The 13,019-nt window shown below is 41.7% G+C and overlaps 2 protein-coding genes across 4 annotated transcripts in view; one reads left to right on the top strand and one right to left on the bottom strand.

Annotated features, from left to right (window-relative positions):
- Positions 1–1,201: 1,201 nt before the first annotated feature.
- lrrc29 (leucine rich repeat containing 29) lies at positions 1,202–9,643 on the top strand. Of its 3 annotated transcripts, XM_046395137.1 has the most exons (12): positions 1,202–1,497; positions 1,577–1,655; positions 1,931–2,032; positions 2,175–2,309; positions 3,723–3,902; positions 5,798–6,103; positions 6,333–6,549; positions 7,097–7,254; positions 7,344–7,559; positions 7,694–7,906; positions 7,990–8,207; positions 8,295–9,643. In XM_046395137.1, exons 2-12 carry the CDS (start codon positions 1,602–1,604, stop codon positions 8,464–8,466), a joined length of 1,971 nt encoding a protein of 656 aa, XP_046251093.1. In that variant the 5' UTR covers positions 1,202–1,497; positions 1,577–1,601; the 3' UTR covers positions 8,467–9,643. The 3 variants fall into 3 exon arrangements, with proteins under 3 accessions (XP_046251093.1, XP_046251091.1, XP_046251094.1); XM_046395135.1 differs by having other exon boundaries at positions 1,203–1,655; XM_046395138.1 differs by having other exon boundaries at positions 1,204–1,655; positions 1,968–2,032.
- Positions 9,247–13,019, bottom strand: part of elmo3 (engulfment and cell motility 3) — a 21,523-nt gene continuing 17,750 nt past the window's right edge. Inside the window, exons 16-21 of the mRNA XM_046395134.1 lie at positions 12,563–12,726; positions 11,815–11,927; positions 11,630–11,734; positions 11,435–11,514; positions 11,267–11,347; positions 9,247–11,154 (exon numbers count right to left, since the gene is read on the bottom strand). Coding sequence (XP_046251090.1) covers positions 10,942–11,154; positions 11,267–11,347; positions 11,435–11,514; positions 11,630–11,734; positions 11,815–11,927; positions 12,563–12,726 — 756 coding nt within the window. The 3' untranslated portion in view covers positions 9,247–10,941. The remainder of the gene's footprint in view (positions 11,155–11,266; positions 11,348–11,434; positions 11,515–11,629; positions 11,735–11,814; positions 11,928–12,562; positions 12,727–13,019) is intronic.

The following is a 13,019-nucleotide window of genomic DNA, read 5'->3' as shown; positions in this document are numbered from 1 at the left end:
TTGCCTTATATGTTTTGTCATTTACCTTTGTGTTGTGTGTTGTGTGATTAGCTTGCGCTGTTTATGTTTTTATAAGTTGGTTTTTAAAACCACACAGACCTAGCACTGCCATTTTTAAGTTTGTAACAACCCAATCATCCATATTTCCATCACAAGACATGTTACAAGCTTCTTTGATAGGTCACTGTGAAGTCATTCTAAATTATATGATATAGACTTTCAGTCTGTGTTTGACTATCACACCTTTAAGTATAGCAAGCTCAAGCCTCTTATTACCTCAAAACTGCATTTTACTCGCTAATACAAACTGTATATGTCATCCCAAAGCAGTCAGTAGATCACTAACTTAAATATCATCCATTTTTACACATAGTACCATCTCTGAACAGCTACAGTTTTCTTTTATGTTTGTTTTGTATGATAATGTAAATATATTTGTTTTTTAAAATTTAGATGAATAACATTTTCGTTTTCTCATTAATGGAAACATGACATGTAAATGCATTTAATTATGTGTGTTTAGGAAACACTACTGATGTAAGAATTACACTTTTTGTACATATAGCTTTATTATTGATACAGCCTCAGAGGATGGGCCCATAAACCAGCTAACCATACTGCCACACAATCTGTAGAAAGGATTATCAGTGTTAGTGGTTCTATATATGTGTGTGGGGGGAATGGAAGAGATGAGTGCTTGTAAATGACTCTAAACATATTAGTGTATAACAATGTCCTTAAATTAGATTTTTGTCACTGATGTAGTCCTGTCTTTTGTGAACTTTGTTTGAATAAATGACTGTTTTCAGCAGTTTTTTGTTCTGAATTTCATGTGTCACCTTAAATTTACATTTTGGGTAAAAAATCCAGACAAACTGTAAAGTACAAACCATAAACCAAAACAGTAAAAAAAAAACCCAAGAGGAAACAACAGATTAACAATCAACCACGTCAGCCAGGCACATGTTTTTACAGTTAGTGTTGGGGTACTCATACAAATTGTTTTATAATGTAACATGTAAAATTAAACTCTTTTTTTTTTTTTTTTTTTTTTGCTCACTTCTGAAAATTCCAACTTAAATTGTCCCACATCAGACAATGCATCAATAGAAAACCCCCTGAAATACAGCAGCTTTTTATTTAGGTCGAAGCATCTAAAAAAGGTCAGGCCGCAGCAACAACTGACTGTGTGGTGGCAGTTCCAGGCAAAGGCAGAAAAACAAGGGAAAACCTCATTTCCCACAATGCTCCGCCTCCCGACGTCTTGTTTTCTTTGCGGTCAGCTGATCCAACTGAGGTTTAACCACGGAAATGTACAGCCTGCAGTGCAGCAAAGAGTACCTGACAGACATGACAGCAGGCATCACAACCAATTGACTTCCATTGATTCTAAATTTGCACATTTTATTGAGTAGATAACGGATAAGAATGATACGCTTTCAACGGCTGGGGAAGCTCGGCTAGAAGCTAGTCTGTTAGCTTAAAGAGAAACCGTAGGTAGGTAATTAATCGCAGCAGGTTGGAAACTTGGGCAGCGAGCTAATGAAGTTCTAGTTGATTCACTTGTGATGGGCAGGAGTACTAACGAAGGAGAAGCTGAGATGGGAGACTACGAGGCGGAGGACATGAAAGAAACACCTGAGCTACCTGTGGAGGTGAGTGAAGGTATAGGTTCGAACAAGATTACACTGCTTTTCTTGTTTACAGAGAAAACCTGTTTCATATTCATACAGTAGAGCCACAGGAACAGTCCATTGGAGCGTGGCACTTATACAGTTCGTATCAAAGCGCAATATGTCATTTAGTAAATGCACCAGGCTGTCACTTGAGTTAATAAAATGCTGTCACTTTAAGCTTAGGTGGATTTTTCCCTTCCAGGATCAGTTAACCTTCATGTAATCTGATGTTCTATTTTTCTCTCTCGTTGTAGATTATAGTTTACATCTTGAGCTTTCTTCATGCTTCAGACAGGAAGGAAGCTTCACTGGTCTGCCGCAGCTGGTACAGTGCCAGCCAGGACCTGCGCTTTCAAGTAAGTCGTTTTACAGCAGAAACGCACTGCATTGTGAATTTGCATAGAAAATTCTTCAGAGGATGTAGATACAAACTGCAAGAGCATGGCTGCTTGATGGCAGAGTTAAACCTATATTTGCCCTTTGTCTTTCTTTGTGCAGAAGAATGTCACCTTCTGCTTCCCGGCTTCAGCCTCGTCCTTGGAGCTGATCAGGGGTCTGGGCAGAAAGTCTCGCTGCAGTCTGATTATCAGCCAGCTCGATGGATTCAGTATGTCCAGATCACTGCTTCTCGAGGTGCAGTACACTGTTAGGGTTACAGTTAGCGTGAGTGTGGATAGATTCTCTTTAGAACAGCTTTTATTGTGCCACATATTCCTGTAAAATGTTCTGATCTAAGCTTCGGCACTAACTGTTACTATGGAACCCCGGAGCTCCCTCATAGAGCCAAATGAAATCCCTCTTCATGGAACTTCGAGGCCAAACAAGACAAATTGGAAGCAGAAGTGGATGGGTGAAACATGTGACTGGGGAGGGTTTTTGATGTCAGTGTTGTAATATGTCTTTACTGTACTAAAACTGTTGTTGTTTTTGGTCATAGAAATGATATTGCTGCCTTCATGTGAAAACCTAGTTCCCATTAGTTTTGTGATTTCACTTTAAGTAATCACGCAACTTCTTTGTGAGTTCAGAGAATTTCCCCAACTTAAGGGCTTATAAAAGCCTTTTAAAAACCTTTTAGGATTTTATTCAACTTTGAAACAGATTTCCTTCAGGCAAGAAAGGACGTCTCTCTTCCTGAAAGGCTAACATTGTGGTACAAGCCAGGAACAGGACTATTTAAAATTTGAATTTTTGTTCAAATGCACACTGTCTTTGCATATAACACTCATCATTTCAATTGCCTGTCATACCTACCAGGAGTCATAACTCAACACGTTATGGTCCAAAGTTCAGAGCAACTGAAGGAGGAGTTACTTTTGAATGAACCCTCACTGACGCTTATCACAGTGTTGTGTGTATATTTGCACATGGAAATGCAGTCATTGAATTTCCTGTTAAATATGTGTACTATCAAATTGTATCTATTTTTTTATTTTACCCCCATTTAACCATGAGGTCATTGCTTTCAGTTCATTTAGAATCACTGATTGAAATGAAGATTAATGCAGTTTTGTGAGTGATTCTGAGCTCTTTTTCCCTGTTCAGTACAGACTTCAGGGATAGTTAATAGGAATAAATGGTGAGAGCCACAACAATGATTTTACTTTTTTTGAAGGATGTAGATCTGTAGGTAAGATGGAACAGACCAACACTGGCCTGTTTTATAAATAAGGTTACATCATTGGTAACACTATTGTACATACTGGCTGTGAAACCTTAACCACTGACTGGAGTGATAAGTAGAGAGCTAAGTCTAAGTCTAATCCGCCAGTGTTTACATACAGACTTAGCAGACTTAAGAATTTGATTATTTTAGGAAACTTGTTGAAGCTGTAGCCATCACATACTGCACATATGTAATTTTTCATGGCATGAAGACAGAAGGAAGTGAATTAACCAACGTTGTCCTTCTGCCAGCCTGCCCATTGCTATCGTATTTGCTTCACTCTAACCTGTTTTTTTTTTAGTCTTCTCTTTAAACTTTTCACTTTTTCTGTCTGTCTCTCCACATGTGACCACTTCTGCTATCTCTGTTTGTCTTTTCAGGTGGGTGTGTGCTTGGGCTCTAAGCTGGAGGGCTTGGCCCTGCCTGGTAGCAGTCTTACAGAAGCCTCCCTGCTGGCCCTCCTCCCTCGCCTCACCTCCCTCCGTAGGCTGAACCTCAGGGGCCTCGACAGCCTCTTCATGTCTGGGGCTTTTCTCTCCAGGGAGGAGCACAGACAGCAGGTATTTATTACTATTGTGCAGTAGTGGGATGGCGAACTGATTTTGGCTGTTGTTTCAATAATACCTGAGCGGACTGCTCAGTCAACACACCTTGACCAACTGGAATTCTAAGTGAATGAAAATGCAATTGAATTAAGACCAGTATCAGATTTCTGGCTCCTGTTTTACCACATTAGAAATCAATAATGCATAAAATTCTGCAAAAAACACAGTGCAAAATTGCAGTTACTGTAAGATGCAGCTAAAATTCAAACCATACTGCAGTATCTAACTGCACTCGGCAATCCTGAAGTTGCAGTCCCACTGAATGCTCGCTCTGCACACAGAGACAACCATTACAGGGCTAATCAAGTGGAGGCTAATTTGTGAGGTAGCTATAGCTAGCCTTAGCTTAAACCAAATTCAGCTGTTATGTGTAAATAAAAATATTCATTTTGATGTGCCAACACCTTGGTAACTCAGTTCATTACTCTACATAACTAAATGAGGCAGAGGTTAAACCCTGTCATGGTGAAGGAAACCCCTCCAGCTCAATTCCTGCTAAGGCTAATGTAATTAGCTTAGCAGAGACACAGTAACTACCATGAGTGCTTTTGGCTCTCATGCAGTTTGTCGTGGTTAAGCTGCTTCTGAATTATATAGTTAAATCTTTTAAAAACTGACACTTAGCACAAAAGGTAATCTTTTTTTAATTCCTGAACTAGCAGAGTAGAGTAACTATTTTGGATAAAAGAATAATCATTAAAAAAAAAAAAGAAACCATTTCAATCTCTTTTCATCTGTTATGCGGTTTCCTGGCAAACCCACACACCTGAAACCCTTACTGCACTCAGCCTTTCTATTCTGCTTTCCCACGTTTCTACCTGTGCAGCTCTGTCTTAAGCTAGAATTAGCACAATGAACGAAAATGTAATTGTATATATTGTAATGTAATTCTTCCTCTTTGCAGAAAAAATTCATCCATCTGACAGGCATGGCTTTGGGTTAGTCACAACAAATGGCCTCTGTAACGTGCAGTTTTATTACACAGCACTGCCACATATGTCACAAGTTTTGAGAGAGTGTGTGACTGGCTGCTGGCTGCAGGAGTGTCCACCATAGCTGTTGCCTGTAAAATTGTCTCAAATCTCTTTATTTGGAAGAGTATCATCATAGCATCCACATGACATACCTCTTTTTTTCTTTTCCAAAGCAAACAGCCTTCTATCAGAGTACTAAATATGACAATGCACAATATCTATGAAGTGGATGCTTATCAATAGAACAAATATTCTTCACATGATGGAGTACAGAGTGAGCAAGAACAGAATAGCCCATATCCACCTCAGCAAAAATCTTACCTGATATTGCATGTAGTGTAGGGTATATGCACGATTTGAGCTCTTTTAACCTTATCTTTTCCTGATCACAGTTTTTCTGCAAAAACATCAGTTTGTCTCTAAAAAAAAAAAAATTCTCTATACTCTGTTAGCTATAAGTACAAGCTGTCTTTGATGTTGTTTCTGAGAATTTGGCAGAATATTCAAACTGTCTTACCACCGCAGACCCCATTTAACCACGCCAACCCAGCACCTCAGCCTCCTCACCTGCAGGATGGCCTGAGAACAGCCACCCAGACGGCTGATGCAATAGTCAGTTTGCACAACCAGAGAATTTCTGCACAAACTGCCAGAGTCCATCTCGTGTGCTGATTGTCTGGTGTGGTGTTGCACTGATATTTTTCTTCATTGTACATCTCTATGTCTGTAGTTCTCTGGGGAGGAGTGAGAGGGCATTGGCAGTGATTATCAATGTAATCATGAAGATGAAGGCAGTTAAATGTAATCTTTCATTCATATTTCCCATAGTATGTTGTTATTGTCGTGTTTGGGTTAAACTCCATCTTCTTGTTCCAGGTCAGGTCAGCCCTGTCTGGTTTGGAGGAGCTGGACCTGTCCGACCTACGCTACCTCTCTGACCTCACCTTCAATCGGCTCACCGGCTGTACCCCGCGCCTTCGCCGCCTCTCGCTGGCTGGCTGCCATATCGCTTTTGAGTTTGACCCATATCGAGGGTGTCCGGTGGGAGCCGTTGAGAATTCGTCAGCATTGCTGTCACTGAGGAACTTAAGGAGGTTGTTAACTGAGCAGAAATCCACTCTCGTAGCTTTGGACCTCAGCAGAACCGCCATCACCCCTGAGTCATTACGCACTATTGCACAGGTCAGGATACTGTAAGCCTCTGCAGCAGCCTCTTTAGTTTTTGAGCAGCCAGGAGTGACTTCTCTCACATTAAATTGCTTAAGTTATAACAATAGTTTTCTTTTATACTGGTCAAAGTATAAGTGTGATTGTATCATGTTCTTTAACCTCTTTGAAGATAAAGAGGTTTCATTCACAGAAGACATATTGTAGGATTTTTAGTGTTGTTTTTTTGTTTTTGCTGTTCCAGGTTCAAGGTTTGGTCTTAAAGGAACTGTGTCTGCATGGCTGTAAGGAGCTGACCGACTACTCAGTGGAGGTTCTGGTTAAGTACCAGCCGAGCCTCCAGAGACTGGACATCAGTGCCTGCACTGAGTTGACCAGCAGGTCTGTACAGGCCGTAGCACAGGGCCTGAAGACCCTGACACACCTCTCCTTGTCCCAAGACTGGAGGATCACTGAAAAAGGTGCCCATAGTGAACTGTGTTTTGTGTATCATAAACATGAAGATTGATTTGTAAACACAACAAAACTAAAAGTGTACCTCTTTGTTTAGTAGCCATTAGATGCCACAGAGTTCATTACCCCACACCCAACAGAGTTGAATTAACATCTACTCTTGTGGTGCTTTAACATAGTTCCAACATGACACTACTCACAACAAGGTCTGCCCATTGTGTTGAGAAACCAGGTTATGATTTCTGGAAAGAGACATTGCTGTCATGTTTTAGAAATGTATTTTTTTGCTTTAAGCACCACAAATGAGGTGCCATCTAGTTCCATTATATTTGAGAGAAGGCAGACATCTCTTCAGCTGATATCAGGATAAGGAGCAGTGCAGTTATGAAGAAAAATATGTGTTTTTGATTTTGGGGGTGAACAGTCCCTTTAAGGAGTGTTTAACCGTGAAATGTCCCCCTGTTTGACACCCTCTGTGTGCATTAACCACCCCAGCGTCCCATCTGCTAAAAAAATCTGTTATACTTATAAGTGATGATTTGTTGTCATCCACAGGCCTCGCTGACCTCCTGTCTGTGTCGTCCCTGAGGAGTCTGGATCTGTCTGAGTGTCTGCACATCAGCGGAACAGAGATAGTGAAAGGCTTGACTGGCTCCAGTGCTGCCAGAGCACAGCTGGAGACACTCAGCCTCAGGAGCTGCACCTACATTAAGGTCAGCCAGTTTGTTTATGCAGGATGTGTGTGTTTACATGCATGCAAAATGGAGGGAAAAAACCAAGCTTATCCCTTCTCTCTTTTCAGGATCTTGCAGTTTTCTCTCTCACCCAGCTTCTTGGGGATACTCTGCGTGAGCTAGACTTGACAGCATGTGTCAACGTGACTGACCTGTCTGTGCGCTCTATCGCCACCTACCTGCAGAGGCTAGTAGTTCTGCGGCTTGGGTGGTGTAATGAAGTCACAGATTTGGGGCTGCTGGGGATGGTGGAAACAAACAAATGTGACCCTGACCAGGAGACGGTGAGAACTGCTCACATGTGGAAGGTGTAAGAAAAGTAGTTAACAGCTTTCCTTACGCTCTAGCAGTTACAGTTACTGTATTTTTAGTAAAAAAAAGTGCCACAGCACTTGTATTAATACTCTGATTTCAACAGGGAGACAACGGTCCAAGATTCACCCGGACGTTTGGTAACATGGGCTTCTTCAAGCCTCCTCGTTTGCCATTTGATGAACGACCCAAGCTACTGACGCACGATGACTTGGAGCAGTTCAGACAGAAGGCTGGGGCTTCACTTTTGACTCTCAGCAGGCTGCAGGAGCTGGACCTCTCTGCCTGCCCTAAACTTACTGACAGTAGCATCACACAGGTGGGGAGCAAGTGTTTGTAGCAGGAATGCAGAATATTTCACAAACTGAAGTCCAGAGTCAGTGCTGTTTCTCCTCTTCTCAGGTGGTGCGCTACCCAGACCTCCACCGCCTGTCTCTCTCCATGCTGCCAGAGATCACAGATGCCAGCCTGGTGTCGGTGGCCTGGCACTGCCGCAGTCTCACCAGCCTCTCCCTCAGCCACTGTCCGGGAATCAGTGACTGTGGAGTGGCTCAGGCTGCACCGTATCTCCACAGACTGCAGCATCTTTACCTCTCCTGTTGTAATAACATCACTGACAGGTGAGCAGCCTGCATCCCCATGTCCACTGTGGCTGTAGCCCCACATAAATGATGAACTCCTAATCTCCTGCCCTTTGAATCCCTCAGATCCTTGTTCCTCCTGGCGCAGCACTGTAACCGTCTGCGAACGCTCGACATCTCAAGGTGCAAAAACATCTCCGCAGCAACAGTGGACCTCCTTCAGTCAATGCTGCCCTTTTTGGAAAATCTCCATTGCAAATTCACAGGTGGGGCTGATCTTACCTTGCATTCAGAGTGACTGCGGCCAGGCCTTGTTAGTAACAAAACCTGCTGACCTGTGAACTGACCTGTGACCACAATAACTGAAGGAGATGTCAGAACGTTTACAGTAGGAACTACTGTAAGTCTGTTTTATATGTGGCAGGTATCACCTGTATGAAACAATCAAACAGGGCAGACACAACAGTATCAAAACCACCATATTCAAAAATCATGAACTGTTGACTACAAGGGGAAAACATCTGATGTAATGTCCACACACGGCGTTTCAGGGTTTTTATATATATTTATATATATATGTGTGTGTGTGTGTGCTTAATAGCTTTTAATTAGTGGGTAGTTTTTAACTACTCACTAATGTCACTGAAATTGAAATATATGCTGACATTCCAATTTTCTATTGTTTTGAGCTCTAAAAGGAAGCCAGACTTCGTATAAATGCTCTTATTTGTCCACTTCTGAGTCTTTCTTAATATGATTTTTTTTTTTAACAGGTGAAATATTTTAATAATGACAACCGTGTGCTGCTAAGGTAGAGGCAAAGATGGGATATGAAGTGAAATAGTGGTCCTCAAATAGTTCAACTTTCAGACCAAGATAAAGACTGATTACTCTGAAGGGGAATGATTGCAAGTAGTATATTTTGCTTGGTTTTTCAGAAGATGTGGACTGTTTTTTTTTTTTTTTTTGGAACTCAGGTTTTACTTTGGAGGATGTCAGCAGCATGCCTGCTTCTCTTTCTATAGTGCTTAAATACTGAAGGTTCTATGAAAAATGACAGCATTATGAGGAAACGTGATAATGTAGTCCAACCGAGTCTTAGACTTAAGGAATTTATTGAAAGGGAACATCATCCCACAAATTGCAGACAAATCATCTCACAGTGGTATGTTTTTTCAATGAAAATCTCTGGATATTTGGTGGATACTCCAAACTTACCATAACAGTACAAACTGTAGTGTCAGATTAATTTGAATTCATCTATTTGTTATCTTGGTTTAGCACTGTAGCCTAATTAGAGAAATATCACTTTAAACTATATGTCCTTTGTTTATTAATTTTGTACTGTTCTAATGCTGTCTGAGTTGCTTTGACAGAGGAAGACTTACAGATTGTAACGATGAAAGATCAATGATAAAAGATGTTCATTTTTATAAATAAACCAAAGTTTGGCTTCTATGCTATGAGCAAAACACACATGAGGGTTTTTTTTTCTCTGTATGATTCATACTTTTTATTCATGTGAAGTCATGCAAAGCACATGATTCAAAGTGAACATTATCGCAGGGCACTGTGTGTCAGGAATGCACAGTAGCGACTGTGCTAAAATAAAATAACCCGATGCTAAATAAAGGCAGAAAACACTCAAACACACTATGTGCAAACCTGGGTCAGTTCTTGAGTAGCTGCTTTCAGGGTCACCAATGTGTGCATGGTGAGTGAGAGTGTTGCCTCCATCATAGTATTATACAGTACATTACAGCACATAAAACTGATCGGTTTTTGAATTAATGCAGGATTCGATACAGGACAGCTGGGAAAAATATCACTGATTGCATATTGTATCATACATATTTGCTGGGACTATTTCTGGTTGGATATAAAACTTGTTACAAGTTTTTCTCATTGCCAGACTATTGACTGTGGCATGTTGTTGTTTAAAAACCAAGAGGGAAAAAAAGTGAGTTTGGTACCTAATGCAGTCATACAGAGCTTTCAGAGCATCTCTGATCCACTGGAATCCACACAGAGTAGAGTACCTGTAAGTATATTTAAGTAAAATGTTGTCCAACAAAGAAGAAAACATAATCTATCTTTCACATGTTGGAAATCTAACGTCCCACATGTTAAAAAGCTGTTGTAGTTTCTGACCATTAAAGAAAAGCAACCAAACACCCAGAACTGAGACAAAGATTAAAGCGTCTACAGCTCCAACCGGTAATGAGCCCACACACACACACACACACACATACACACACACACACACATGTACATACACACTCAGGAGTATTCCATGTATCATACGTAGTTTTAGATATATTTAGAAATATAAAAGAATTACAAAACTAAATTAAAGTACCATTACTTGAGTGGCTGTATCGTATAAGAAGAATTTCATTTTTCCCCATCTCTGTTGCTTTTGGAGCTGCGTTGAAGCTTCCAGACATCTGAGGAAGAGCAATCATGAAAAACATTCTCTCCAAGAGGAGCAGTGATAATGTGCAGCATTGGTACAGTCAACAGCCAGCTGGCAGCAGTGCACAACACAACCACTAATGTAGTTTAAAGTCATGTTTTGCACTTGTTCATTGTTTCACTTGGATGTAGAAGACCACAGAAGAAGAATTTAATGTCAGGGATATAAATCTGTTATAGGAATAAGTGCATGTATGCGCAGGTCAGCTCTTGTCAAACGCACGCCTCATTCAGACACACACACGTATGTATTTACACATTAACACGTCCTAGTTGCTCTCCAACCAGTGCACATACTCTACTGCTCAGTCTGGCTGAAGTCGTAGCAGAAGTTGTAGTTGCTTGGCGGTTTGGGGACGACCGGCGCACTTTCAGGGATGGGGACGTTCTCAAGGTCCAGGAGGCGGAGCTTGATCTCCATAGAGAGGAGGATCTCCAGCTCGCTGCGCATTGATTCACTACCCATATCCCGTCCGAGCAGAACGCTCAGTCCGTCTGTCCACAAGCAGAACTGAGAGAGACAGAAGAAGCCTCTTAAGTACACTGCTTATGTCCTAACTGTGCATTATAATGCACACAGAAAAGAAAAAAAAAACTGGGGTCAGGTTCAGAGCAAGACTCACATCAGTTCTGGAGGGGGCAATGAAGTTCAGGCTGTACTCTTCTACATCATATGTGATGCTAAATGCCAGGTCCAGCACCTCCTGCAGCACATACACAAACACAGTGTGACGTCAGCCAACAGGAGGCGAATTCGAGCAGAATGTGAAAAGAAGACCGGTGCTGCTCACCTTGTTCTGTTTGCCTTTGTTCTCCTTCATGTGAGGGCAGTCTTTTCCTGTGAGCAAGCCTTTGATGTCTGCTACTGGAACTGAGGGAGAAAAAGAGACACGGACAGAAAAAAACAAGTTCATTTCATTCCGATAGATAACTAGGGGCTCACACTCATCTTCAGGATCAGTTTGCCCAGCCCGGCTCCAACTCACTCTTCTCTTGCAGTGTTTCGATTGGTGGATTGTCCATGTCTTCCTCCACGTCACCGTAGTGAAGCATTTTGTGATTGGGTGACAAGCGGCAGTACCACAGTTTGTCTGAGAAAACCCGACAATGACAAAGGTTAGGCTGAAAACGACACAGTCTGCTGTGTGTGTCTCTGTGCGCGTTGTCTTACCCTGTCTGCGTCGGCTGCTGATTTTCCTGAACATTGTTCCCTGACACAGCCTGTTGAGTCTCTGCTGGCGGATAAGCTCAAGCAGCTCTGGCTTCAGTCGCTCTTTGAGCTCACTGGAAGAAAAACACACAACAAAATTCGTCAAAATGGTTCGTAACATGGTAGCAGCTTCCCCTTTGTTTTATGCAGAGACAAACAAAAAATAAAGACTGTACAAGGCTTTTTCTGGGACAATAATCAGCATTTGAACAATGTTTTATTTTTTTCCTCTATCATTGATTTGATGAAAAATAAAATGGGCATCTACAGCACGGAGAGCACCGTCACGGGTAACATACTCAACCTATATGGATGACCCCTTAATATAGTGGCAACACACTGTTACAGCTACAAACAGCAGCATAATAAACAACAGTATGGCTGCTGACCAGTCAGCTGGTTAAGTATGGGAGCAGACTACCTGGAGTCATCATCAACAGAGCATCTGATCAGGCTGTGGTACAGACACTGTGATACTTTATTGTTTTTATATTCTGAAATACAACTTAAGAAAAAAAAAAACTTAAGCTGTTAATTATCCCTTTTGAACTACATCACAAGGCTTCTGAACATGAGACATAGTACACTGTGATCTGTAGGACTCTGTGTGAGAACCGATGACTTTGCAGTGAGGAGGGACATCTTCTGCCTTCAGCTGAGACGAAGCAAATGAATAAGGCGACGAGAAGGTGCACAGGCTGCTACTCACAGTACGGGTGGAGCAAGGGTCTCCTCTTGGTGCAGCCGTTCTGTCTGCCGCAGTTTGAGGATCTCGCTGTAGTTGAGAGCATTTACTTTGTTCTTGAAGAGCTCCAGAGAGGTCGGCTTACTGGACAACGTCCTGGTGATCTGTTCCCTCACCACCTGCATCACCTGGGGATGGAGACAGGGACACAGATAGTTTAGTTGAGATGACTTTTCTTCATATTTGAGCAGGGTCCATGCAGCTCTCCCCTACTAATGCCACTGGGCTGAAGGGGCCTTTCAGAAATAGAGCTTCTGCATGAGGTTACAGAGGTAAGATACACAAACTGGTACACATAATCAGAGGTCAGCACCAGGAAGGAACAACTCAGATAATGAGGGTCCGGGTATCATTTTTCTTCTTTTGCTTTGCTTTCTTTGTTTTGTTTTCTTTTTGGTGGGTGTTACACATCACCTCATCC

Source organism: Scatophagus argus, chromosome 7 (assembly GCF_020382885.2).
Source record: "Scatophagus argus isolate fScaArg1 chromosome 7, fScaArg1.pri, whole genome shotgun sequence".
NCBI lineage: Eukaryota > Metazoa > Chordata > Actinopteri > Scatophagidae > Scatophagus > Scatophagus argus.
This window is presented reverse-complemented; position numbering and strand designations above follow the sequence as displayed.